At 42.9% G+C, this 27,983-nt stretch overlaps 1 protein-coding gene across 1 annotated transcript; it reads left to right on the forward strand.

Annotated features, from left to right (window-relative positions):
* The first annotated feature begins 39 nt into the window (after positions 1-39).
* Positions 40-20,000, forward strand: LOC132583258 (vomeronasal type-2 receptor 26-like). Its single transcript, XM_060254925.1, has 6 exons — positions 40-131; positions 12,322-12,613; positions 13,141-14,025; positions 15,888-16,115; positions 16,766-16,892; positions 19,099-20,000. The coding sequence occupies exons 1-6, from the start codon at positions 40-42 to the stop codon at positions 19,998-20,000; spliced, it is 2,526 nt and encodes an 841-aa protein (XP_060110908.1).
* The last annotated feature ends 7,983 nt before the right edge of the window (positions 20,001-27,983 follow it).

Here is a 27,983-nt window from a genome sequence, read left to right on the forward strand (position 1 = left end):
TCTGAGGAATGATCAGGTAAAGGAGGCGCTGTTCCGATTATGGAAGAGAAAAGCGGTCTTTTTGAAAAGAACAGTGACGGTGTAAAAAAAGAGGAACATGCCACAGTACTCTCCAAGATAAAGCTGATGCAGTCAGTGCTAGACAACAAAGGCACAGATTTCTGTTCAGTGCTTCTGACTCCTTTTGCGCACTGGAAGGCAATAGTACACATTTCCACTAGAATACTGTGCAAGCACTTTTCAAGTATATATTCTGTAACACATACAATAAAATGAATTCTCCATTATTTTATAAGGCACTCACAACTGTACAATTCTTATGCATTCGAGCTAGTTCGATAAACATAATTGTATGTGGAAATCATTATTGTTTCTCTATATGATCATTATTGTTTCTCTATATAATGCTAATTTATATGTGTAGACACATCATAGGGATGGTTTTACTGTCATCCGCTCAATACAGAATGGTTATTTCCTGAAAATTAGATAAATCCTTTTCTGACTTTGAAACAAGAATGATCCCTTTCTCCCCAAAATGCCATTGAGAACACCAGGGCTTTTTTATAGAAAATGCCCAGTTGGAACTCATTTGCGTATTAGGCCTCACCCCCTGAAATCAACACTATTCCACATAGTGAGATAGCAGGAACTCATTTGCATATTAGACCACACCCGCTGATATCACAATTGTTTCACGTAAGGCTTTTTTTGTAGAAAAAGCCCAGCAGGAACTCATTTGCATATTATGCCACACCCCCTGCCACCAAGCCCACCAGAACTGTGTTCCTGTGCGTTCCTCCTCAAAAAAACCCCTGGAGAACATGATGGTGTTTGCTTGCCCCTTTCATAATACGTGATATGGGCAGTGGAGATGTCTTACTTCTGCGAGGCTTTCCTCCCTTCCTAACATAAGGGGTCTCAAGGCTTGCGTTTTCCAGGGTTCCCTGCATCCATACTAAGGACTTCATGCCCTGGGCCAGACTACTTCCCCGAGGTCCATTGCCAGAGTCCCTGAAACCCAGAGCATGGGGGCGCGGCGACGCGGAAGATGGCGGACGCTTGAAGCGGCGGCTCCCGGCTCACAGTCCCTTCCTGCTTCTCCCGCTCCCGTTCCTAACTATTTTTTTCACCTGGCATGGGCAAACGAACTGCAGGGAACACCAAGGCAGCCAAGAAAACTCCTGCGAAAGCCGCACCGATGCAGCAGGTACTAAACTTTCTTCCAACAAGCCCCGGGCCCAAAATCTCTGAAATGGCGTCCAGCCCTTCCCCCGGCCCCGCTCAGGAAGAGGGCTCTTTATTAACAACCCAGACATTTCAAGCGGCGATTTCACGCTTGGAGGACTCAATAGGGGTCACAATGGGGGAGAAGATCAGCAAAGCTATTACCCCTTTGCAATTAGAACTAAAAAAAATTAATGAAACGCTTTCAGCAGTCACTCAAACTGCAGACTCAGCGCTGGAAATGGCTACAGTGGCCCACGAGGCTGTACAAGCCCTGCAAAGCTCAGACCTATGGCTCCATGAGAAGGTGCTTTACCTGGATAACAGATTAAGGGCTGCTAACCTGAAATTTAGAGGCCTGCCAGAACAGGCGGAAGAGAACCAGGAGGTAAAAACCTTCATTGCCTCATGGCTTTCTTCAGCCCTTCACCTCCAAGATGGCGTCGCCCCTCTCATTGATTCTGCCTACCGTCTGGGGGCATTACAGCCCAAGTCAAAAGACTTTTCAAGAGACATACTTGCCACGGTTCCAGACTCCAGGACCAGAACCCTGATTTTACAGAGAGCCCGATCTGAAGAGGGTCTACTCTACAAGGGCAAAAAGATCCTGGTTCTAGCTGATCTTTCACCGGAAACCTTGCAGCATAGGAAAGAAATGAAGCCGATTCTAAACTCACTATTTGAACACAAAATACGCTTCCGCTGGGCTTCTCCTATTCAGATACTGGTTGTTCACCAGGGCCTTCGGTTAACAGCTTCTGATTTCACCTCTGGCTGTGATCTTCTTAAACAACTAAACATTGACTCTCCTTCATCTCCTGACTCAAGTGGGGCTACTCCATCTCGTTCAACCAACCCACCGTTTTCTTTCAAGCCAAGAAGACGACGCTGACTTCTCCATGGACGTTCAGTTCACCTCCTGCTACTTCCATCTCCTGCTACTGAACAGTTGTATTTGCACTACCCATGCCATTTTGTTCTGGTTCAAGGGAGTGGGGTTTTTCTTTCCTCCTATTATGTCATATTGTTAAGGGAACAGCCGGGATGTTCCTTCTTTTTGCTCCCTCCATATTAGATTGTATATTTCTTATATACTGAGTAAAGTTGCATTGTTTCCTGGTTGGAAACAATGAACAGTTTAGTAAGATTTATGTTGTTAATATTGTTGATTTGTTTTTTCAAGGGGAAAAGGTACCTTTTTCAGACGGTGCTTCTTGACCAGCACTGGTATGTTTTGGTATACTCTGGCCATGGCCCTCGAACTCAGTGGATCCCTTTAGCGGTGATTGGGTTTTCGGAAATTTTTACATTTATATTGAAAAGTGGTTTGTGTTTGTTCAATTTGGTTCAGACAAATATGGTTGCTGTTGTGAACCTAGATTTTTGCAGTCAGGTCACTAATCCTGGTACTTCCACCCCAATGTTCTCTCTTTGTTTATTCTGTGTTGTGAGAACAAGGGAAACTTGGCCATTGTTATCTGTTTCTTCTACTTTTTCTTATCATTGTTATACAGAGCCCCAGTCCGGATCTTACAGGCGTTATATGGATCTTAACAATGTTTTTTTTACTTTAATGTATCTAAACTATGTCTGACTTAAAGTTAATTTCTCTCAACTGCAGAGGCCTTAACAACATTATTAAAGCCAAGCGGCTTTCTTCTGCCTTGACCAAACTACAACCCGATCTTCTTTTCCTACAAGAAACCCATATTAAGTCGGCAAGCTCCACCATACTTCGATCTAAGTGGTTCCATACACAGTATGTAGCTCCTGGTTCTTCTAAATCACGCGGAGTTGCCATCCTACTTTCAAAAAATACCCAGTTTGTTTTGTCGGCTCAAGAAGTCGATCCCCAAGGACCCTATATCTTTATAAAAGGTACACTTAATGACTCTCCTTTCACTGTGGTTTCTCTATATGCTCCTAATTCCTCACAAATTACCTTTATAAAAGACACGCTTTCTAAACTTGCCCTTTTCCAAGAAGGGGCAGTCATTATAGGGGGGGACTTCAACCAAATCATTGACCCCAAGTGGGACAGATCATTTAAGCCATACTCTCCCCCGACTTCTTTCCCAGCACCTATGCAATCTGTCCTTCATAATTTTAACCTATGTGATGTTTGGAGACTGCATAACCCGGGGGTTAAGGACTACACCTACTTTTCGGCATTACACAATACCTTTACAAGGATTGATTATTTTCTTATTTCTCCCTCCTTATTGAACCAAGTTTCTCACACCAATATTGGCCTCAGGGCACTTTCCGACCATGCTTGGTTGGAGTGCACACTGCATATTGGTTCTCAGGACAGGCCTTCATTCAATTGGACATTAAATAAATCACTCCTTCTGAACCAAGAATTTTGTACACAGAGCAAGAGATCAATCTTTATTTCAAAAACAATTTGAATTGTGGGGTTTCCAAAGAAATTGTGTGGGACGCAATGAAAGCTGTTCTGCGAGGCAAGTGTATCTCCCTGCATTCGGCCTACAAAAAAAGAAAATTAGAACTGAAACAACTTATTTTAGACAATATTAAACACTTGGAACAAAAACACAAGCAAACTTGCTCTAATAAATTTTACCAAAAACTTGTTCTCGAAAGACAGAAACTAGACTTATTGGAAACATCCAATATTCGAAAAAATCTACTATTCGTGAAACAAAAATACTGGTATAACCACCCCCGTTCGTTGAAGCTACTTTCATGGAAACTCAGGAAAGAGCTAGGTGAGAGACAGATTAAATGTCTTAGAGACAACTCTGGCAAAATACACTCATCAAATAAAAAAATCTTGGACACCTTCCATCAGTTTTTCCAACAGCTATATACCTCGTCCAACCCTCCTTCCCACCTAATAGACCACTTCTTTCAAAACCAGATGATCCTTACCCAACTCTCCCACGAACACCAAGCCTTTTTAGATTCTCCAATCTCTTCTCTTGAAGTCGCTGACGCCATTAAGGCCTCCAAAATCAATAAAACCCCAGGTAGAGATGGGCTACCTTCAGAATTTTATAAAAAATTCAATCTTTCTCTGGTACCTCACCTTACCACTGTTTGCAATCTTGTTCTGGACTCTGGCTGTATGCCTCCCTCCTGGTCACAGGCGAAAATAGTTATGATTCCCAAAAAAGACAAAGACCCATTAAATGTTAAATCTTACCGCCCCATTTCTTTACTAAATAATGATTATAAAATATTTACTTCCATTTTGACTGCTAGATTGAACACAATCATAGGGCTCTATATTCACACCAACCGCGATATCACGGACAATACTAGACAAACAATTAACTTAATTCAATATTGCACTTTTCAGCCATACGACTCCTGCATTCTTGCCTTAGATATAGAGAAGGCCTTCGATAGTGTAGAACCTCTCTTCCTTAAAAAAGTCTTACATCACATGGGTTTCGGACCTAGGTTCAGAACGGTTATAGATTCTTTGTATTCCTGTCCATCCGAGTTTATACAAATCAATGGTCAACAGTCCTTTTCACTTGTCCTGGAAAGAGGGACTCGTCAAGGGTGCCCCCTATCACCACTGCTATTCGCCATTGTCATAGAGCCCTTTGCAAATTTGATATGGCTTTCTCCAGAGATTTCTGGTATCTCTGTCCAAAATTCTACTTTTAAAATAAGTTTATTTGCCGACGATATAGTCTTATATATTACAAATCCACTACAGTCTCCTCTCTCCTGTCTGATTATAGCAAACTTTCAGGTCTTACAGTTAACCACTCGAAATCAATTCTCTACCCGATTAAAATTTCTGATACTTCTAAAAAAGACATAGTTGCAAACTACCCCTTTCATTGGGTCTCTGATTCCTGGTCCTATTTGGGGCTGAAAATCCCCTTAAATATAGCTGGCCTATTAAAAACTAACTACACGGCCACAGCTTCTGAGATTACTACCACGCTAAAGCAATGGGATAAGTTGCAACTATCCTGGATGGAAAGAATCCATGTAATTAAATCCTTTATTTTTCCCAAGTTTTTATATCTTTTTCGGGCTCTTCCTATTGAGATCTCTCAGCCTATCTTAAAATCCTGGCAACAAATACTGACCTCCTTTATCTGGAAATATAAAAAGCCTAGAATCAAAGTTTCAACTTTATGTCGATCAAGGCAAAAAGGTGGCCTAGCAGTTCCCGACATTGCAAAGTACTACAAAGCTACTATTTTATCCCAGATGACCAAAATACTGTACCAACATCCCCCGCCGCCATGGACGCCCATAGAGGAAGCTCACTTTACCCCACTGAAATACTACGAACTACTATGGCTCAAGAAAAATGAACGCCCACCGTGGCAATTCATAAACCCATTCCTCAGGGCGCTCTTGTCAGTATGGGATTCGGAGCGTCATTTTCTGGCTCCAGGACTCTCTACTATCTCATCTTTTATAGGACAAAAATTTTTCCTCCCCGCCCAATTACCTTTTTCTTTCAAGGTCTGGAGAGACTCCTCAAAAGTTTTTTTCTTTAATCTTCTTTCATCCTCTAAACAACTTCTACCCAAAAATGACCTAGACCAAGTTTTGACTAAGCCAGCACCTTGGTTTGAATACTTTCAAATCAGGCACTTTCTTCAGGACCCTAAAGTGATCTCTTCATTTTCTCGCCCTTCATCTGACTACGAACATCTGGTTCTTCATTTTCACGAAGAGAGAACACCTAAAAGTCTCATTTCACGGCTGTATCGAATCCTATTGTCTAAACTCGAAGCAACCTTACCCTCTTACACTACTCAATGGCATAAAGACTGTGGCATCATCCTCTCTCCCGACCAATGGGATTCTATATGGGCTAGTGATGCCCTACAATCTACTATTATAAATATATCTCAACAAAACTTTAAATGGATAGCACGTTGGTACCTTACTCCTAACCAGTTCTCCCATATGACCCAGTTAGGTTCTTCAGACTGCTGGAGAAACTGTGGGCTCAAAGCCTCTTACTTTCACTGCTGGTGGGACTGCCCCAAAATCAGACCATTCTGGACCTCAATTTGTGCCCATCTCTCCTCCCTAACTGGGGTCTTGATCCCAGATGACCCAACAAGGATACTTCTCAATCATTGGTCTGATACCCGTCTTTCATCTTCTAAAAAATCCTTGATAGTTAAACTCCTGACAGCTGCTAAAACCACGATTGCGCAGTCCTGGAAAAACTCATTGAATTTGACACTTGACAACTGGCTACTTAAAGTCTGGGAACACATTGTAATGGATAAAATTCAGGCAGCCATAGATCACAAAGACCCATACCAAGCCTACGCTAAATATCTGGCAACTTGGCTTCCCATTCTAGAAAAGCTCGACACCGACCCATTTTATGCTAACTCTTATTCTAAAAATAAAATGTATAAGGATTTCCTTTTGCTATAAAATTCTTTTAACAAGTTAATTTCAAGTTATTTAAAGTGTATTATATCCCCCTTTTTTCCTTTCCCTGATCTTATTTTATTTTTAAATACTGTGTTATAATAACTATAATTATTATTACTTTTAGTTTATATTTTGTTTTTAATGTTGTTCTTGCTCTCTATTTTGTCTATTAAGCTTACGAGGTTATTTCTGTTAATCTTGACGGTAAACTCCTTGCATTATGGATTGTAAGCTACTTTTATGCCTCAATAAAATGTTTAAATGGGGGAAAAAAAAAAAACCAGAGCATCACGTCCTCCAATGCTTGTCTTTGGGGATGGAGATGCAGCGGATGAAATTATCATCCAATTTTGAGAAGACATCTTGATGCAAATTCACAATGCCACTGAGTAATATAACAAGAAGTATTTTATTACTGTAGCTGTGACCTGGATAGCCCAGGTTGGCTTGATCTTGCCTGATCTCCAAAGCTAAATGAGGACACCTCGGTTGGTACTTGGATGCAAGAGTACAAGGAAGTCCAGAGTCACTACGCAGTGGCAGGCAATAACAAGCCACCTCTGATGCAGTAGTAGCGATAACATCTCTTTGCTGCAATCCCTGCTGCTTTATAGGTCTTTCCAGGGCTTTTTTTTTTTGTAACAGGAACTGCTTTGCATATTAGGCCACGTACCCCTGATGTAGCCAGTCCTTCTGGAATTTACAGCAGGCCCTGTACTAAGAGCCCTGTAAGCTCTTGGAGGATTGGCTACATCAGGGGGTGTGGCCTAATATGCAAAGGAGTTCCTGCTATCAAAAAAAGTCCTGGGTTTTCTAAAGAGCACTGTACCACCATCTGTCAGATTTAGTGTGAGTTCTCTGCCAAGGTCATTCTAGATGTCTCCTGGACGCCTTCCGGTCACCCAGCGGTAAACCAGTAGGGTGACTTACACAAGAGGTCAATGAGAAGTAAAAATTCAATAACTTCAAGGTCTACAGTCCACATTCCCACTGCAACCTCAAGAGAACAAATATTTGGGATCCTACAGTTCCCCCGAGCGCTTTGAAATCCTTTAGGGTCCATGACCCTTCACAAGCAGAGCACTGTATTCTGGGTCACTTTCCACTAGGGTGTCCTAGCCACTTTCACCTTTGCCCTTTGTAGCAAAATGGTCCTGCTCTGCTTTATGCCCTGTGCTACCCTGCCTTCCAAGGCTTTCCTAACCACCACCACCACCACCTGCCCGTTGTAGCAATTGCCCCTGTAATGGTCAGGACTCCCAACTTCCCTTCCAAGTTTTGAGGCCTTGCCCCTGCATCTCCTCTGCACCTGGTTACCATGGGAACAGCTTACTGCCTTGAGCACCACTGGGGGAACAGCCACTTGCCAACTGACTATCCTCCCCTTCCTCCTTCTACTCCTTCTAAAATAGCATGTCCAAGATAGTGGGGGTCTGAGAACCACTAAAAAGATCAAAAGGAATAAAGCAGGGGCACCAAACTCATTTGTTATGAGGGCCAGATCTGACATAAATTAGACCTTGTCAGGCCGGGCCATCCATGTTATAAAATGTAATGCCAGGTAGTGGAGATATAAACTTTACAAAGGACACAGAAAAACACAAAGAATCTTTTAAAAAAAAACTTAAAGTAAAATGCACTTAAAAGATAAGCACTCTTGCAATATTTTTTCTATCTAACAGTTTCTGATGACTGACACCTCCTGCTTTGAATTATTGCATCAAAATCTGGAGACAATGTCTGTGCTGTAGCTATCTTGAGTATGCTGTTCGGGTGTTGTTCAGATGTGTGTCTGTAAGTTGCAAGCCTACCTTTGATTTATTGACATCTATTGCAGAAATCTCATGGTCAATGCTTTGAGACTAAGACCCAGGTGAAAACATGAAACGGCTGGGCATTGTGAGCTTTTATACATAATTTGCTTCTTGGGCTGGTCAGCCAATGGAGAAAACAGAGGCTTTGCTCTGTAGCTCTAGTGTAGTTGAACAAGCCTAAAAAAGCAAGCGGTGAGGAAGAAGGAAGCAAGAGAGAGGAACAAGGAAGCAGATGACAGTAAGGCCTGATAGGAGCCTTCTGGGGACCTGATCTGTCCCTCAGGCTGCATGTTTGACAGCCTGGGTATAAAGCATTTATTAAAGCAAAAATGCTCACAAGCATACTTTTAGCACAGTTTAGGGTGTGTAAGGGATTAAAAGAAATGGGTAAAACTCAATTCCTCTGTCCCTCTCTCTCTATATGCCCCATCATAAGGGGCATATATTAAACATAAGGCAAGTTCCTTAGCTTAGAAAGTTACCAGATCTTATGCATCATATGTGTTTGTGTGGTGGGATAGTGCACACTATACCAGGGGTAGCCAACGGTAGTTCTCCTGATCTTTTTTGCCTACAACTCCCATCAGCTCCAGCCATCAGCCGTGCTGACTGGGGCTGATGGGAGTTGTAGGCAAAAAACATCTGGAGAGCTACCGTTGGCCACCCCTGCTCTACAAGGTAGTCATGAACACAGGAGCACATGAAGCTCCCTTATACTGAATCAGACCAATGGTCCATCAATGTCAGTCTTCTACTCAGATTGGAAGCGGCTCTCCAGGGTAGCAGGCAGAGGTCTTTCACATCACCTCCTACCTAGGCATTTTGATTGGAGATGCTGAGGATTGAACCTGGAACCTTCTGCATGCCAAGCAGAGGCTTTACCATAGAGTCACACCCCCTCCCTCATGACCGTAATAGTGAATGGGCATCTTTTAAACTCTTGAGTGAGGTCCAGTGTCCAAGGAGGACGTATTAAGAATTGTTATACAAAGTTTGATTGGAGGCCAGTAGCTTCAAGAATTCTTGAGTCATAAGCTTTCAGGAGTCAAAAAATGTTTAAAAGTTTTGGAGGGGCAACCGTGTGTTTCTCCGTCATTCACCGCGGCATCTCTTTTTCCAGAAAACAGGCCCTGCATATGTCTTATGTTGAGTTACACTACTGGATTTTTAGGGTGTTCTGTTCAGAACTTGTAATGATTCTATGCTCTTTGTTGCTTTATCATGTTTTAGGTTGTAAACCAGCTTGCACAGGTTCTCTGCACAAGTGGTGCAGACATGTTCTGAATCAATAAACAAATAGATTCATCCAAGGAGAAGTTGCTCAGTGATTTTCCATGGCTACTTCCTGTCTGAGAATCCCATCCCATTTTTTGTTGTTGTTGTTTGGATTGCATCATGGATGGCCACAGCCTCTGGTGGTCTGACGACACCATTCCAGCTGCTAATCTTGCTAGATGAGATCAGACAAATACTTTTGCTTCACTATTTCTGCAGCCAATGACCTCAGGACATTACCAACAGTCTTCCAGAGGAGATTAGCTCCAGTATAATTACCAAAATGACTGTCATTTCTTCAATCAGTCGAATTTTCAGTAGTTTTCCAGAATGAGACAAAAAACAAATCCAAAATGAAATCTCCATGTTCTGGTTATAAAAGCTTCCATGGAGCCATTCACTGCTAAAATGAGAGACCATATTGCTACTCAATACCTCATGAGTAGCACACAAAGCAAACAGCTGGGACACGAAAGATAAGATTCAGACGTGTACCCTTTAAAAGTGTTTTGGAAGAGACAGGAGCCATCTGAGTCATCTTCTTGAAACCAGGCTGAAGATAATGTTGACAATACTCTAGAGGAGACCCTGAAGAGGAGACTCTACAGAGAGTCCAAATGGAGAAAGGTGTTTTTTGATTGCATACGGCAGAATCTGTGATGTTGGTGCTGATACCGATGCTACTTCCTTGTGTATAAATCCTGTAGTATGAAGTGCACTGGAAACCATCCTCCTCAGATTCCACAACAGTCATATCAGCCTGGTGAAATCTTGATTGGTGGAATTGTGTCTCATACTGGTTGTGCTTTGCAAAAGCTTGAATTTAGGCAGCATCCCTGCCAGGTTGATAAATGTTATCCGATGTAAGAGAATCATTGTTCCTCTAACACAGAGGTGGTGGTGGTGGTGATGATATCTGATTTTATTTGAGCAAATCTGCATATTTGCAAACCTCAGTAGGCATTTTTAATAATAATGGATAGCACTAAGCATTGTGGCTACCCAAATAAAGTATTCACACTCCAAGGCCAAAGATTATGCTTACACAATATTGCTTCATTAATAATTTATAAGTAGATTGCACTTTTTTTGTTTTGTTTAGCATTTATACACTTTCCTAGATTAGTAAAGAGTTCAGTAAAATCTTAAAGACTGACAGATTTTATTGTGGCATAAGCTTTCAAGAAACAGAGCTCTCTCTGTCAGAACTGTGATGAAGAGAGCTGTTTCTCCAAAGTTTATGCTAAAATAAAATCCGTTAATCTTAAAGGTGCTGCTGGACTCTTTACTATTTTGCAGCAACAGACTAACACAGCCAACTCCTCTGGATATATTTCCCTGATTAGAAGGTATATAGCAGGAGGTAGAGATTTTTTTAAAGCTGCAGTAAATATAAAAAGTAAAAGGTAGTCCCTTGTGCAAGCACCAGTCGTTTCCGACTCTGGGGTGACATTGCTTTCACAACATTGTCACAGCAGACTCATTTTGGCGACCTTGGAAGGATGGAAGGCTGAGTCAACCTCGAGCTGGCTACCTGAAACCAGCTTCCACTGGGATCGAACTCAGGTTTTGAGCAGAGAGTTCAGACTGCAATAAATATACATCCACCCAAATGCAGGCTATTTTGAGAAATACACAGGGGATGCCAAAACTTGAAAATAAAGTAACGAGGAGGGAACTATTGTTTAAAAAATATAAAAACTTCTGAGAAAAATGTCAGTGTGACATATATGCAAAAATATTTGTATGACACAAGACGCTTGTGATATTTATAAGTACAGACTGAAGCAACTGCGGCATCAATGGGCAAACATTTTTTTTATATATATAGCCTATACATAAGGCAAAAAGCATATAAACGAAGATGTGAGAGAGAGATTTTGGGGGAAGAGAGAGTTTGGGGAAAGCAGAACAAGAGTGTCTTCCCCACTGTTCACAACAGCAGAATTCAGAATCACTAAGGGCGTTTTCGCACTCACCTTCAGCCGGCGCGACCCCCCTCTTCACCGCGCAGGATCTGCGCGGATTTCGCACTAAACGCCGCGGAGCAGCCGGAAGAGCCGGAAACTCCCGGCGCTTTTGCGGCGCAAACGCCAAACTGCTTTTTGGTTGTTTCAGTTTGTGCCGCAAAAGCGCCGGGAGTTTCCGGCTCTTCCGGCTGCTCCGCGGCGTTTAGTGCGAAATCCGCGCAGATCCTGCGCGGTGAAGAGGGGGGTCGCGCCGGCTGAAGGTGAGTGCGAAAACGCCCTACGCTTTATTTATTTTAGCAGTGTAGGTAGGACAGACATAAAATCTCTGCGGAAGGCTACTGGATTGTGCATCCTAAAGGGAATTAGACAAATCCATAGATCTATCAAGGGCTATTTGTTTTGGTAACTAAAAGGAACCTCCAGTATCCATTTGAACATCGGTCACTGGCAGATGGCTCCATGTCCAGCTTGCAGGTTTTCCAAGAGCATTATACTACGGGAAATGAAAAGTGAATCCGATGGTCATTTCTCTGATTCAGCTGGGACCTAGTGATGTTCTCAGACACAATACTGTGGCCAATCCAGATGGTGTGCTTTGAAGCATTCTCTTCTTAAACAATAACCGATTGTCTTTGTAGCGTGAAAACAAAGTTCTACCAGCATGTCTTGGCCTTGGTGTTTGCCGTCTTTGAGATCAATGAGGACCCCACCATCTTGCCCAACATTACTCTTGGGTTCCACATCCATGACTCCACCTATGATCCAAAATGGATTTACAGACCCACCCTGGACCTGCTCTTCACCACAGCTGAACTTGTCCCAAACTACAAATGTGGCTACCAGAAAAAAATGGCTGGCATAATTGGGGGCTATAGTTCTGAAACCACATCAGACATGGCGACTCTCTTAAGTCTTTACAAGATCCCACAGGTACGATCAGAGAACTGGGATTATTTGGACTTTCACGAATCTCACACATAGTTTAATCCCCTTTGCTGATCTATTATCAAGTACTGCAAAGAATAAAAAATTAAGGGGCCAATTCTACACAGGGGATTCGGGTGTGATATGGATCTTGAAATGACAGTTGTCAGAAAGAACTCCAAAGGATGCGTGTTGAATATTCAAGTTGAAAAGATGGCTAATAAATGTTTCTAAATAAAATAAAATAATTACAAACAATTATACGAGTAGAAGGCTGAAATATGCAGACAAAGAACATGTGGAACACTCTGAAAAGCAGAGTTGTATTTTATACCATTTACATTGGGGATATTATAAGATCTGGAGTAACATTTAAATGTCTTTTAAAGAAGAAGGTGATGAATAGAGTCAAGTAGTCTGATTATCCCTCTATAACAGGGGTGGCCAACGGTAGCTTTCCAGATGCAAAAAAATCTGGAGAGCTACCGTTGGCCACCCCTGCTCTATAACATGACTTTTTGTTTCCTTCCTAGCTGTCATTTGGCTCCTTTGAATCGGATGTGGATGTCCCAACCAGTCGGTCATCTTTTTACCGCATGTTCCCCAAGGAAGCCCTTCAGTATGAGGGGATTGTCCACTTACTTCTGCATTTCAGGTGGAGATGGGTTGGGCTCATCACTCTGGATGACGAAAGGGGAGATCGTTTCTTGCAGACTTTGGAGCCGATGCTTTCCAGGAATGGAATCTGTACAGCCTTCACAGAAAAGGCAGCAAGACAGGTCCCCTGGGATGACATACTCTTTCTGAACAAATATCTAGACAGTAGTAATGCAAAGTTCTTGGACAGCGAAGCCAATGCAATTGTCGTCTATGGAGGAAGTGGAGCATTTATTTGGCTGGTGACTGTTATCTTCATGCCCACGATGCTGATGAATATCACAGGGACTGACTACGGGGAGAGGACCTCTACAGGAAAAGTGTGGATTACAACTGCCCAGATGGATTTTGCACTCATCCCTTTTCATAAGGCGTTTGATATAGAGACATTCCATGGTGCTCTTTCCTTCTCAATTCATTCCAAGCCCATCCGAGGCTTCCATAGATTTCTTCAACTTCTAAAACCTACCCAGGCAAAGGGGGATGGCTTTATCAAGGACTTCTGGGAGCAAGTGTTCGACTGTGCATTCCCAGGTTCTGTTAACCCAGAACACTCTGGTAAGACATGCACTGAAGAGGAGAAGCTGGAGACTGTCCCAGCACCTTTTTTTGAAATGAGGATGACCAGCCACAGCTATGGTATATATAATGCCATCTATGCCCTTGCGCATGCCCTACACATCTTGGGCTCATCTAGAATCAACCACAGAGCAATGGAGACTGGAGGCAGCTTGGCTTCTTTGGATGTGCCACCTTGGAAGGTAATTCTTCGTTGGGAAAAAAGAGAGTACTCTGCCATGCTCCCTCTAAGCTGTGGAGTCTTGTGAGCAAAAACTCTGCTTCAAGAGCTACTGGCGTTAAAGCTATGAGCCAGTTTTGTGTAGTGGTAAAGTGTGTGGACTCTTATCTGTGAGAACCGGGTTTGATTCCCCACTCCTCCACTTGCAGCTGCTGGAATGGCCTTGGGTCAGCCATAGCTCTTGCAGGAGTTGTCCTTGAAAGGGCAGCTTCAGGGAGAGCTCTCTCAGCCCCACCTACCTCACATGTTGTCTCTTATGGGGGAAGAAGATAAAGAAAATTGTAAGCTGCTCTGAGACTCTGATTCAGAAAAAAGGCCGGGACATAAATCTGCAGTCTTCTTCGTCTTCTACTGCACCAGTTAGTTTGCTCTGGGGCCGTGTTCCCTGAGCTAAGACAAAAATGTGTGAGCCGGAGGCTAAAAAACTGTGAGCTGGTTCACCCTAACTTAGCTTAGCGGGAACACTAGTCCTCTGCCATGTTTGGGGTTCGATATGTTGGCAGGAGTGGGGAAATGGGATTTTTAATCTTTTTTCCCTGCCAATTTGAGCAGGGCTGGTGCGAGGGTTTTTGGTGCCCTAGGTGAGCTGCCCACTAGCCCTCCCCCCAAAAAAAGATTAAAAAACAGAGAATTGTAGGGAAAATGAAGAAACTTGAAACTATTTACATTTTTAATCCACAGTTTTTTTTATTTTAATTTTTTTTTTTAACAAAAATGGTGAAATTAAGCAAAAAAACATTTTGAGAATACTACTTGATCAATTTAGCAGGATGTGCCACAGATAAGTCCTATTTGTTAATCCGGCCCTGAATCAAGGTGTACTGCGACTAGCTGCAGCTCTCCAGAGCATCCAGCAGAGGAAGAAGAAGAAGACTGCAGATTTATACCCCACCCTTCTCTCTGAATCAGAGTCTCAGAGCGGCTCACAATCTCCTTTACCTTCCTCCCCCACAACAGACACCCTGTGAGGTGGGTGGGGCTGAGAGGGCTCTCACAGCAGCTGCCCCTTCAAGGGCAACCTCGGCCAGAGCTATGACTAACTCAAGGCTATTCCAGCAAGTGGAGGAGTGGGGAATCAAACCCGGTTCTCCCAGATAAGAGTCCGCACACTTAACTGCTACATCAAACTGGCTCTCTTCACATCACCTTTCACATCACTTACTGCCCTGCCTTTTAAAGGGAATTGCTGGAGATTGTCTCTGGGACCTTCTGCATGCCCAGCAAATCCTCAGCTCTGAGCTACGGACATTTCCTTTTTGCCAGTTTAGATGGAGCAAAACCAAAATGGATGTTTTTGGAAGCTCACTCAGCAGCATTCATTCAAGGAACACCCTGAAGCCTGCTGAGAACCAGTTTGGTGTAGCAGTTAAGTGCACGGACTCTTATCTGGGAGAACCGGTTTTGATTCCCCACTCCTCCACTTGCACCTGCTGGAATGGCCTTGGGTCAGCCATAGCTCTCGCAGAATCTTCCTTGAAAGGGCAGCGGCTGTGAGAGCCCTCTGACCTCCACCCACCTCACAGGGTGTCTGTTGTGGGGGGAGAAGATAGAGGAGATTGTAAGCCGCTCTGTGTCTCTGATTCAGAGAGAAGGACGGGGTATAAACCTGCAGTCCTCTTCTTCTTCTTCTTTCCTTTGTCTTGTGTCTGGCAATGGAAGTTTATTTTCATGGGCAAAAGAACAAATTAGTTGCATTCATAAATAACTTCTCTCCTAGAAGAAAGTAATCTAAAACTCTGTTTGACACTGAGAAGTATTGGTGAGCACACTCCAACCCATCCAATTCATTCCATGCCCTTAAATGCTCCTTCTCTTTCCACCAAGCTCCACACCCTTCTTCAGATAATGGCTTTCAACAACAGCGCTGGAGATGAAGTAGCCTTCAATGAACATGGAGAATTGAAAGGTGGATTCGATATTACCAACATGATCGCTTTTCCAAATAAGTCCTATGTCAGAGTCAAGATCGGGAGGCTGGATCCTCAGGTTCCCCGTAGTCAACGAGTGATAATTGATGAGGATGAGATTAAGTGGAATAGGCACCTTCCACAGGTGAGAAACCATCTCAGTGTTTCTCAAACAAATACAAAACCCTTCATCGTTTAATGAAATGGGTAAGGAGAAGGGTTAAGGGGAGCAAATGGATTCCATGATGTTTTTAATCCATGACATTTGCTAAATCAGCTCTTAATTACAGCATCCTTTATGGGGAGGGCAGGATATAAATCAAATCAAATAAATAAATAAAAACCCTGAGCTCAACAAAAATGCCACATGTAATCATATTTTGGATAATCTGCATTCCTCTCACACACTATGAGCCATCTTTGAGATCCCAGATATCACACTTCCATTTCATTGACAATTTGTAGAGTAATTCTGAGACAAAGTACTCGTGATAGCTTCTCAGTTTTAAGATCCAGGTGGGCAGCCGTGTTGGTCTGAAGCAGTAGAACAAAGTAGGAGTTCAGTAGCACCTTTAAGACCAACAAAGTTTTATTCAGAATGTAAGCTTCCGTATGCGTGTATACTTCTTCAGACGAGGGGATGGGGTACAGTGAGCTGAAATACGTATAGCTGGTGAGTTAAGAGTTTTATGCATACGAAACCTTACATTCTGAATAAAACTTTGTTGGTCTTAAAGGTGCTACTAGACTCCTACTTTGTCCTCAGTTCTAAATTCTTGCTTTCTTCAAGAACAGGTGCCTCCTTCCTCCCTGTGTAATGAGAACTGCAAACTTGGTTACAGCAAGAGAAAGAAGGAAGGGAAGAAGTTCTGCTGCTACGATTGTGATCTGTGTCCAGAAGGGAAAATGTCAGACAAAGAAGGTAGGAGATGCTCTGGGAAAGATTCCTCCTTTTAAAGATTCCCCAAATGTTTCATTACTCGAAGTGTGGGAATTTGAAACCTTTACTCTTTGAGGAATTATCAAAAAACTTAAATTTGCCATTTTGTCATTATGCATTAAGAATGTTTAACAGAAGTAGAGCCCGGGGGGTTTTGTACGCATGCGTTAACCAAGCCGGCTGTGTGCTCGTCCTCCCCTTCGGACTGGAATTTTAAATAGCTCAAAAGAATGTAAATAGCTCTTTGGCAAGTCTATTTGAAGAACGAGCTTACTTACGAAGGTCTGAAGATCATAAGAATTCCTTTCTGGGGTCCCAGAGGGTAAGATAACAACTTTTACTATCAAATTAACGAGGAAACGCCCAGGTTAATTAACAGAAGTAGAGCCCTACTGGATCAGACCAGCAGTCTGTCAACTCCAGCATCCTTCCTCAATATTAGCCAACTCGTTCATCTGGATGGCCAACAACAGGGTACAGAGGCCAAAGCCTTCCCTTGATGTCTCCTGGCTCTGAGATTCAGAGGTTTGCTGCCTCTGGATGTGGAGGTTCCCTTGAGTCAACACGGTCAGCAGCCACTGACAGGCCATCTTCCATGAATCTGATTCCCTATTAAAGCTGCCAAAATCTGTGGCCATCTCTACATCAACAGGCAGCATATTCCATGACTGATTTCCCACCAGCCTTATGCCGCTCTCACACTCGTCTTCTCAATGGGGGTTATGTTGGATTTCACACTATCTGCCCCAGGGCTGCAACTTGCTTCACCACAGCAAACAAGATCCTCTAAAAACCAGTTTCTGTTTGCCGTGGGGAAAAGGCGAAGCTAGTTATAGCCCCGGGGCAGATAGTGTGAAATCCAGCTGAAGCCCCGCAGAGAAGTGGAGCGTGAGACCAGTGTAAGGCTAGTCGGAAATCGGTCCGTGTTTTTAATTAGGTGGTGTGTAAAGAAGTGCTTCCTTTTGTCTGTGCTGAATCTGCTGCCCATCTGTTTCCTAAAATACCCTTAAATTCTAGTATTTTGGGTGAGGCAGAGAAAGTTATTTTGTTCTGCCCCTACTGTCTATCCCATGTTTATTTTCCAAACCTCTATCTGGTCTGTTCTTTTAGGCATGTCTTTTCTGAACTAATTCTTCAGCTTTTCCTCACTGGAGAAGTCCTCCAATCCTTTCATTACTGTGGTTGCCTTCTGCTGTACTTTCCCAAGCTGTGTGGTGTCCTGTTTGAGATACGGTTATCAGAACTGCACATCGTATTTCAAATGAGGCTGCACCACAGATCTACATAGGGGCATTGTGATACTACTTGATACTGATATTTTATTTCCAATCCCTTTTCGAATACTCCCCAGCATAGAGTTAGCATTTTTCACTGCTGTGGCACACCGGGTTGTCACTTCCATTGAGTTATCCACTAGGACCTCAAGGTCGCTTTCCTTCTCAGTTTCCCGAAGTTCAGACTTCATTAGTATATATTTGAAGATGGGATTTCTTTTGTCACCTTAGACTTTTAAAAAATGTAAAGGTAATCCCCTGTGCAAGCACCAGTAATTTCTGACTCTAGTGTGACGTTGCTTTCACAACATCATCATGGCAGATTTTTTAATGGGGTGGTTTGTCGTTGCCTTCCCCAGTCATTTACACTTTACCCCTAAGCAAGCTGGGTACTCATTTAACCAATTCAAAAGGATGGAAGGCTGAGTCAACCTTGAGCCGGCTCCCTGAACCCAGCTTCCACCAGAATCAAACTCAGGTCATGAGCAGAGCTTGGACTGCAGTACTGCAGCTTACCACTCCTTACACTTACTGGTGTTGAACATTCCTGTGTATTTCTCCATTTGTTTCCAGAGATTTTGTGAGGTTATGGGAATTTAGATTTAAAAGTATCAGAATTCCTGAACAGCAGTATGGCTTAGTTCTGTTTGAAGGACAGAGGCTATCTGGTGAGGAAATTGAGAAGGATCAGCAGGAACAACAAAAGTTCTTCAACCACAATAAGATTTGTGCGTTCATCTCAGTAAATCCCGGCAGGTGCAAATGGTGTTATTGCTTCTTACTTATTTTCAATGTTAGGACAGGTTTATAAAACTGTTTTCATCATGGACTGAGGAGAAAATATTAGCTACTATCTTACAAAAACCTCTTCTTGGAGAATCAAAGTGCCTCAGTAGGTTTTCTTCTCCTTTCAGACATGGATTATTGCATCCCTTGCTCTGAAGGTCATTATCCAAACCAAGAACAAAACCACTGCCTTCCCAAGATCCCAAACTTTCTTTCATTTCGTGAGCCGATGAGCATTATTTTAGCCTTTTTTGCTCTTCTCCTGTCTCTGATAACAGCTCTGGTGATTCTGTCCTTTATAAAATACCGGGACACTCCCATCGTTAAAGCCAACAATCGGACCCTCACCTACATTCTGCTAGTCTCCATTTTCCTTTCTTTCCTCTGCTCCTTGCTCTTCATCGAGCAGCCTGACAAGGTGACCTGCCTCCTCCGACAAGTGACTTTTGCCATCATCTTCTCCGTTGCTGTTTCTTCTATTCTGGCAAAAACCGTGACTGTCATTGTGGTGTTTATGGCATCCAAGCCAGGAAACCTTTTTCAGAAATGGGTGGGGAAAGAATTGGCACATTGTATTGTTATTTCTTGCTCCTTTGTTCAAGTTTCCATTTGTGCTGTTTGGCTTGGTTCTTTTCCGCCCTTCCCAGATATCGACAAGCATTCACTGAGTAGAGAAGTCATCATGCAATGCAATGAAGGGTCAGTCACCATGTTTTACTGTGCCTTGGGTTACATTGGATTCCTTGCCACCATCTGCTTCATTGTAGCTTTTATAGCCAGAAAGTTGCCTGACAGTTTCAACGAAGCCAAGTTCATCACCTTCAGCATGCTGGTCTTTTGCAGTGTTTGGCTGTCCTTTGTCCCCACCTACCTGAGCACGAAAGGAAAAGATACGGTGGCCGTGGAGATCTTCTCCATCTTAGCTTCCAGTGCTGGCTTGCTAGGCTGTATCTTTTTGCCCAAATGCTATGTCATTCTTCTTAGACCTGAGTTGAACACAAGAGAGCTGCTGATAAGGAAAAAACATTAAATTCTTTAGTCAGCCATCCACTTGTTCTCCAGTTATATTTTTATCAAATGCAAATAGGGAATTTTTGTTTTGTGGAGAGAATGAAACCAATGAACCATTCCCTGACATTCTTTAGTTAGGCTTGGTTTACATTTCAAACAGAAGAATTATACATTTGAATCTATCTCTCTCTCTCTCTTTTTCTGAGAGAAGTAATGGAAATTAAAAAATTATACTCTGATAGTAAGAAGAACATAAGAGAAGCCACGTTGAATCAGGCCAATGGCCCATCCAGTCCAACACTCTGTGTCACATAAAAACATAAGAGAAGCCATGTTGGGTCAGGCCAATAGCCCATCCAGTCCAACACTCTATGTCACACAGTGGCAATATATACATACACACACACACACACACAGACAGTGGCTAATACCACTGATGGACCTCTGCTCCATATTTTTAGCTAACCCCCTCTTGAAGCTGGCTATGCTTGTAGCCGCCACCACCTCCTGTGGCAGTGAATTCCACATGTTAAGTCAAATCCAAGATGATAAAGAGATAGAGGGGCTAAAAATGAAAGGTTTTTCTTACAAATACAGAGCATTTGCAGATGACGTGATGTTTATAAATGAAAATCCCACCCATGTAACACCATTGCTGCTTCGTAAGATACAAGAATATGGAGAATTGGCAGGTTTTTATATAAATAAAGGAAAATAAAATAAATTGTGTAGAAATATGTAAAACAGCAAACAGGAAGAACTACAGCGATTAACAAAGTGTGAAATTACTTCAAAAGTAAAATATCTAGGTGTAAAAATAACAACAAAAATATTGATCTATATAAAAATAATTATGAAAAACTTTGGCGCAAGATTGATGGAGATATGATTAAATGGAACAAACTGAACCTGTCTACGCTGGGTAGAATCTCTGCAATTAAGATGAATCTTTTACCGAGACTTATGTTCCTGTTTCAAACAATCCCAATAGTGAAAGACAATAAACAATTTGTTAGATGGAAAAGGAAACTTTCAGAATTTGTATGGGCCAGGAAAAAACCAAGAATTAAAATGAAAATTCTGACTGATGCAAAAGAAAGAGGTGGATTCCAACTGCCTAATCTAAAGTTGTATCATGATGCAGTTTGCCTGGTGTGGATTAAGGAATGGATGACATTATCATATAGAAAGTTATTGACATTAGAAGGACATGGAAATGTCTTTGGATGGCATGCTTATATGTACTATGGGAAAAATAAGATGGATGGTTTCTTCTCACATCACTATATCAGAAATAATCTGTTAAATACCTGGTTAAAATATAAAAGATATGGTGACGAGAGGAAACCTCTTTGGATCATACCAACAGAAGTAATAAAATTGTATTCAGATATTAAAGAAGAGAAGTGGCTAACCTATAATCAACTTCTAAAGATCCAAGGAAAAAAGGTGGAATTAAAAACAGCGGAAGAAATACAACATAAATATAATTAGTTTCAATTGCAACAAATAAAGAGTTTGCTTGAACAGGACATTAAGAACTCGGGAATAAGACAAGAACAAACAGAACTGGAGAGAATGCTATTTGGAGAAAGTGAAAAGCTGATTTCAAGGACATACAAATTATTATTGAAATGGTCTACGGAAGATGAAGTAGTTAAATCACAAATTATAAAATGAGTGATAAATATAAATAAGGAAATACAGATGGAGTCGTGGGAATACCTATAGAAGAACTCTATGAAAATTTCTACTTGTTATAACATTAAGGAGAATTGCTTCAAAATGTTATATAGGTGGTATATGGCACTTTAGAAACTGGCAAAAATGAACAATCAGTTGCCGGACAGATGCTGGAAATGCAAATGCCATGAAGGATCTTTTTACCATATGTGGTGGTCTTGTGAAAAGGCGAAGCAATGTTAGCAAATGATTCAGCAGGAGATTTCAAAAGTCTTGGGATATAATATTAAGAAAGCACCAGATACTTTCCTGTTGGGATTACAAATGGAAAAATTTCAAAAGCAAGACAGAACAATAATTTGGTATATGCTTTCAGCTGCATGGACATTATATGCGCAAATGTGGAAACAAGACAAAATTCCAGAAGTATAGGAATGGACTTTGAAAGTTATGCATTGGAGTGAAATGGACAAACTTATGAGAATCTTAAAAGAACAAGATTTAGGGAATTTTTTTTTTTTTTTTTGAAAAAGGCAGGTTTTATTGAACATTTCACAAATCCATTTACAAACAGTTCGAAGAACAAATCTGATCCCGCGGCATCCTCCCCTTCCACCCCCCACCCCCCACCCCCATCCCCAAGGAGCATCTAGGTAATATCTAAAACAGTTCTAATTTCTTTAACTATTTAATTTATTTATCCATTGATATAACTTATTCCAAGTCTTTCTTGATTCTTGCAAATTGCCTCCTCTTAATCTAACCGTAAGGTTATCCATTTCTGCAGCCTCTAACATTCTCTGTACAAATTCATTTCTAGTTGGTATTTGAGAATTTTTCCAATATTTAGCGTAAAGAATTCTAGCGGTAGTGATTATATGTAGTAGAAGTTTTTTGTCATATTTAGTTAAATTCCCCTTACATACATTTAGTAGGTACAACTCAGGTGTATGACAGATGTTAATTTTTAATATTTTCTGTGTCCAATTGTTTACTAAAGCCCAATATTTTTTGGCTATTTCGCAGTTCCACCAAATGTGATATAGAGATCCCTTCACCTTTTTACATTTCCAGCAAGCATTAGAATAATTGGGATATATCTTGCTTAGTCTTTCTGGGGTTAAATACCACCTATGTGCCATCTTATAGATATTTTCTTTAAAAAGGGCCGATCTTGTCAACTTTAAGTTTTGAGTCCAGATTTTCTCCCAATATTCCAATTCAACGCTATACCCGAAGTCTCGTAGCCACTTGATCCAACTTTCCTTTACGACTTCTCCCATTAATTTAATTTCTAATAACCATTTATATAATTTGGAGATAAGCTTTTGTCTGCCCTCTATTATGTTATCAAATTCCAAATTTGTTTTAATAAAGCCCTTTTCTTTGTCTCGCCCATATTTCGATTTAATTTGATTTTCGAGCCACCAGTCCAGTTTAACATTTTCATTCAAAATCAAATTACAGTCCACATCTAATAAATTTCTGTAATTGGGGCTGGTACCCCACTCATATAGGTTTGGGTGACAAGAGGCCTCTACTGGGGATAGCCATAAAGGTGTCCTCGGATAAATCATTCTTTTAAGCTCTATCCAGACTTTATATAGTGATTTCCTAATTTCGTGTCTATGAAATATATTTTCTCTGGTGGGAGGGGAGTACCACAAATAATGATGCCAGCCTCTGCTTAGTCCGGTGCCCTCTAATATCAATAATCTCTTATTTTCTAATGTAAACCAATCTGCTATCCACATCAGGCAGCATGCCTTATAATATAAATTCCAATCGGGTAGAGCGAACCCTCCCCTGGAGACACTATCTTGCAGTATTTTTAATTTTATTCTGGGCTTTTTATTTTGCCATATATATGCAGTGATGAGCTTATTCAGTTGGACGAAGAAGGATTGAGACAGGATAATCGGTATTGTTTGGAACAAGTATAAGACTTTTGGCAAGATATTCATTTAATCGTGGCTATTCTACCAAGCAATGAGATCTGTAGGTCTTTCCATCTATTTAAATCCGTTTTGATTTCTGTGAGAATCTTTTCATAGTTGTCCCTTTGGAGAGTTTTTAAGTCATTAGAAAAGTGGATCCCCAAATATTTAATTTTCTTCTCATAACTAAATCCTGATTTAGGGAAATTTAAAAACAACTGGGGAAAGTTTCAAAAATATATTGAAAAACAATGGAACGTTAAAGGACACTTTGTGATCTTTGGCAATGGTTAATATTTAAAGAAACGATGTATGGATTACAGTTTAAAAGACATGATTATTGGACTACAACCTTTTTTAGTTTCCCCAATGACTAAGAAGAAATATTATTAAAATGGATTATAACCTTTGCATGTGTATAGAGAAAAATTTTATAATAGACAAAACTTTTTACCTTATAACAAATTAGATTAAATAAAAATATGGGGACGTTGGATAAGGGGGAATGTACTATTGGGGGTCACAAAAGGGTGGGGGGTGGGATGGAGAAAATGTGATATATGTGTATTAACATTTAATGACAAATGAAGATATGCTACTACAATATATTACAATAAATTGTTTTAAACTAGGAAAACAGCAGTTACCTGTGGAAATCACCTGGGATCAGCCTATCTCCAGAGAGAGAGCTTGTTTTGGTGGGTAATTATATTGTCTTTGAGGGACAAAGCCACCATTCTTCCTTCCTATCAAGCCTATCCAATACCTCACAACTGTACACCCCAAGGAGACACAAGAAATAGCACACATGACCCATATCTTGACACAGTGCTTATGGTGTACCATCTTCTGGAGAAAGCATCACATTGAATACTATTGAAATGCAGAAAAGGGATCTCCCAGGCATATGGGGAAGAGCTTACAGGGCTCTCAGTACAGGGCCTACTGTAAGCTCCAGGAGAATTGGCTACATCAGAGGTGTGTGGCCTAATATGCAAAGGAGCTCCTGCTAGAATTCCACCCCTGGATGCCGCAGAGGAGGGAGGGGTCCCCAATATGGTGCCCATAGGCATTATGATGTCCACCAAAGTTTATTTATTACTTTAGATTTCTACCCCGCTCTCTCCGCAAGCAGACTCAGGGCAGCTAACAATCAGTTCAAACATCTACAATTGCAATTTAAAAATGATAGAATACAATTAAAACATTTTATGGTGCTGTTCAACTTCAGTAGAGAGCCCCTTGGCGCAGAGTGGTAAAGCTGCAGTACTGCAATCTGAACTCTCTGCTCTCGACCTGAGTTGGATCCCAGCGGAAGCTGGTTCAAGTAGTCGGCTCCAGGTTGACTCAGCCTTCCGTCCTTCTGAGGTCGGTAAAATGAGTCCCCAGCTTGCTGGGGGGAAACCATAGATGACTGGGGAAGGGAATGGCAAACCACCCCGTGAAAACATTGTGAAAGTAACGTCACCCCAGAGTCGGAAACGACTGGTGCTTGCACAGGGGACTACCTTTAACTTTTTCAACTTCAGTATAGGCGGGATCTTGTGACAGTGATCCTATGATCGTAGTTCCTCAGCAGTGTAGGATGGCAGTCCTCTCCTGGTTTAGATGTTGAAAGCCTGTTGAAATAGTTCCCTTTCGCAGGCCCTGCAGAATTGAGAGAGATCCCGCAGGACCCTTCTCACCTCCGGGAGGACATTCACATTTCTGGTGCTGCCACTGAGAAGGCCCTAGCCCGTGCAGCACACAGTCTGGCCTCCCTTGTTCGGGGGATAGATAGTAGGTTTTGTGTCCCTGAATGCAGTGCTCTCTGGGGAACGTGCGGAGAAAGGCAGTCCTATAGATAGGCAGGTCCCCAACCATAAAGGGCTTTAAAGGTCAATACCAACACCTTGAAATGGACTTGGAACACAATAGGTAGCCAGTGCAGCTCTTTCAGCTCTGGTTGAATGTTTTCCCATCGAGGGAGCCCCGTTAGCAGCCGTGCTGCAGTGTTCTGCACCAGCTGTAGTTTCCGAGTCAGGGTCAAGGGTAGTTCCGTGTAGAGAGCATTAAAATGATCTATTCTCAAGGTGACCATAGCATGGATCACCATTGCTAAGTTGTCATGCTCCAAAAAAGGGGCCAGTTGCCGCACCCACTGAAGGTGCAAAACGGCGGATTTCGTAGTAGCTGCTATCTGGCCTCCATTGTCAGAGAGGATTCCAGGAGCACTCCCAGGGTCTTGACCTTAGGGACTGGAATTACTGGCACCCTGTCAAGAGCTGGCAAAGGGATCAACCTTCCTGGGCCACCCCAGCTCAGGCAGAGAACCTCCGTCTTTGTCAGATTCAACTTCAACCGACTCAGCCTGAGCCAAGATGCTACGGCTTGAAGAACCAGGTCTAGATTATCTGGGGTACAGTCGGACTGGCCACCCATCAATAGCTAGAGCTGGGTGTCATCTACATACTGATGACATTCCAGCCAGTACCTCCTGACAATCTGGGCAAGGGGGCGCATATAGATGTTAAATAACATCGGGACAGAACTGCTCCTTGTGGCACACCACATACAAGTGAGTACCTTCGGGATGAGTCTTCCCCTATCACCATCCTTTGTCCCTGACCTTGGAGAAAAGAGGCCAACCATTGCTCTTTTGAGTTATACAGGGACAAGAGTGACCGAGCTGCCAGCCCACCAACCCACAAACTATCTGCTAAGGACAATCAGGGGGTATGCAGGAGGCGTACCTAGAGTTTCCAATCCCCAAGTGGGTGACTAGCAAGGGAGCCCCTAAGGGTTCTGTGACTAAACCAGCCTCCAATATAATCAACAAATATTAATAGAAATTTATAAAGGAAACATAAACAACCACTTAAAGCAGTGAATTGTACATAAGGTGAAGTCATACAGTCCAGCAGTTTAGCTACCTGGGGTGCATCATCTCCTCAGACGCCAAGATCGACAAGGAGATTGACAATAGGCTGGCAAAGGCAAACTGTGCATTTGGCCGACTGCATAAAAGAGTGTGGAGCAATAAGCATCTGAAAAAAGGCACAAAGATCAATGTTTATAAAGTGGTTGTGATGACAACCCTCATCTACGGCTCCGAATCGTGGGTTTTATACCGTCATCACCTGCGACTCCTTGAGCGCTTTCATCAGTGCTGCCTTCGCACCATTCTCAACATCCACTGGAGTGACTTTGTGACCAACACTGAAGTCCTCAAGCGGGCGGAGGTTACCAGCATCGAGGCACTGCTGTTGAAGAAGCAGCTGCGCTGGGCAGGGCATACTTCCAGGATGGAAAACCACTGCCTTCCCAAGATTGCCCTGTATGGCGAACTTTCCACCGGCCATCGAAATAGAGGGGCACCAAAGAAGAGGTACAAGGACTCCTTGAAGAAATCCCTTGGTACCTGTCGCATCAACTGTAACGTACTGGAACAGGAGACGTTGGTAGGGCAACATACTTTAATGAAGGCACGTAACAGAACGGAACATGCGGGCCGGGTCCCGCTTATATACAGTTCCCGGTACAACCTACTGGACCAGTCAGCCCAATCCCTGCTAGTTAAACTTCCCGCCACAGCTGGTGATAGGCGGGGGTTTTCGCGCCCTATGCTGGAGCGCCTGGGACAGTCCAGTCATCTCTGCGCATGGGCGCGTGATGCCTAGTAACTTGTAATGGCGTTGTTCGGTGTATCGTTATGCCGATACACTACACCCCTCCCCCCTAGGTTATTGTACAAAGTCCTTGAGATATGCGGGAGGTCGGCGCTCCCTGGTTGATCGCCTCGGGGGATCGGGTGGAGGCGCAGCTTCTGTTGCTGGCGCGTCTGTGGGCAGTTGTGCGGCAGGGGGTTGCTGGTCTGGCTCAGCTGCTCTCTCAGGCGCCGCCGGCTCGGGCACCTCGCGGGAAGGCAGAGCAGGTGTTGCGGCCACGTCCTCTGGTTGGCCCCTGGTTGGCTCGTCCCCGTGTCCATCTGCTGCTGTGTCCGCTGGCTCTTCCGGCAGCGTGCAGCGGTGCAGCTGGTCAATGTGCCGCCGAACGACCTGGCCCCCCTCTGTAGATATATCATAGTGGCGGGCACCTGTGACCCGCAGCACTCGGCCCACTACCCATTCGGGCCCCCTGGCATAGTTCCGGACGTATACCGGATCGCCCGCAAAGAACCCCCTGGTTGCGTCCCGGACCTCGGGGCTCTCGCGGAGGTCAGTAGCGCGGTCGGGGTGCAGCCTGTCCAGCCTGGTTATGAGCTTGCGCCCCATGAGGAGTTCCGCCGGGCTTAGCCCCGTTACAGGGTTGGGGATCACTCGGTTGTCGAACAGGAAAGCCGCTAACCTGTGTTCCCAATCCCCATGTGTGATTCGGCTAAGGACTTCTTTTGTGGTGCGCAC

This window comes from Heteronotia binoei, chromosome 15 (assembly GCF_032191835.1).
Source record: "Heteronotia binoei isolate CCM8104 ecotype False Entrance Well chromosome 15, APGP_CSIRO_Hbin_v1, whole genome shotgun sequence".
NCBI classification, from domain to species: Eukaryota; Metazoa; Chordata; class Lepidosauria; order Squamata; family Gekkonidae; genus Heteronotia; species Heteronotia binoei.

What these genes read in the sequence shown, in the direction of transcription:
- LOC132583258 (XM_060254925.1), top strand. Translation starts at nt 40, where the DNA reads ATGGAAGAGAAAAGCGGTCTTTTTGAAAAGAACAGTGACGGTGTAAAA. An exon ending in TCCAAGATAAAGCTGATGCA is followed by an intron (nt 132 to 12,321) that starts GTCAGTGCTAGA and finishes TTGTCTTTGTAG; the next exon opens with CGTGAAAACAAAGTTCTACC. An exon ending in GGAATAGGCACCTTCCACAG is followed by an intron (nt 16,116 to 16,765) that starts GTGAGAAACCAT and finishes CTTCAAGAACAG; the next exon opens with GTGCCTCCTTCCTCCCTGTG.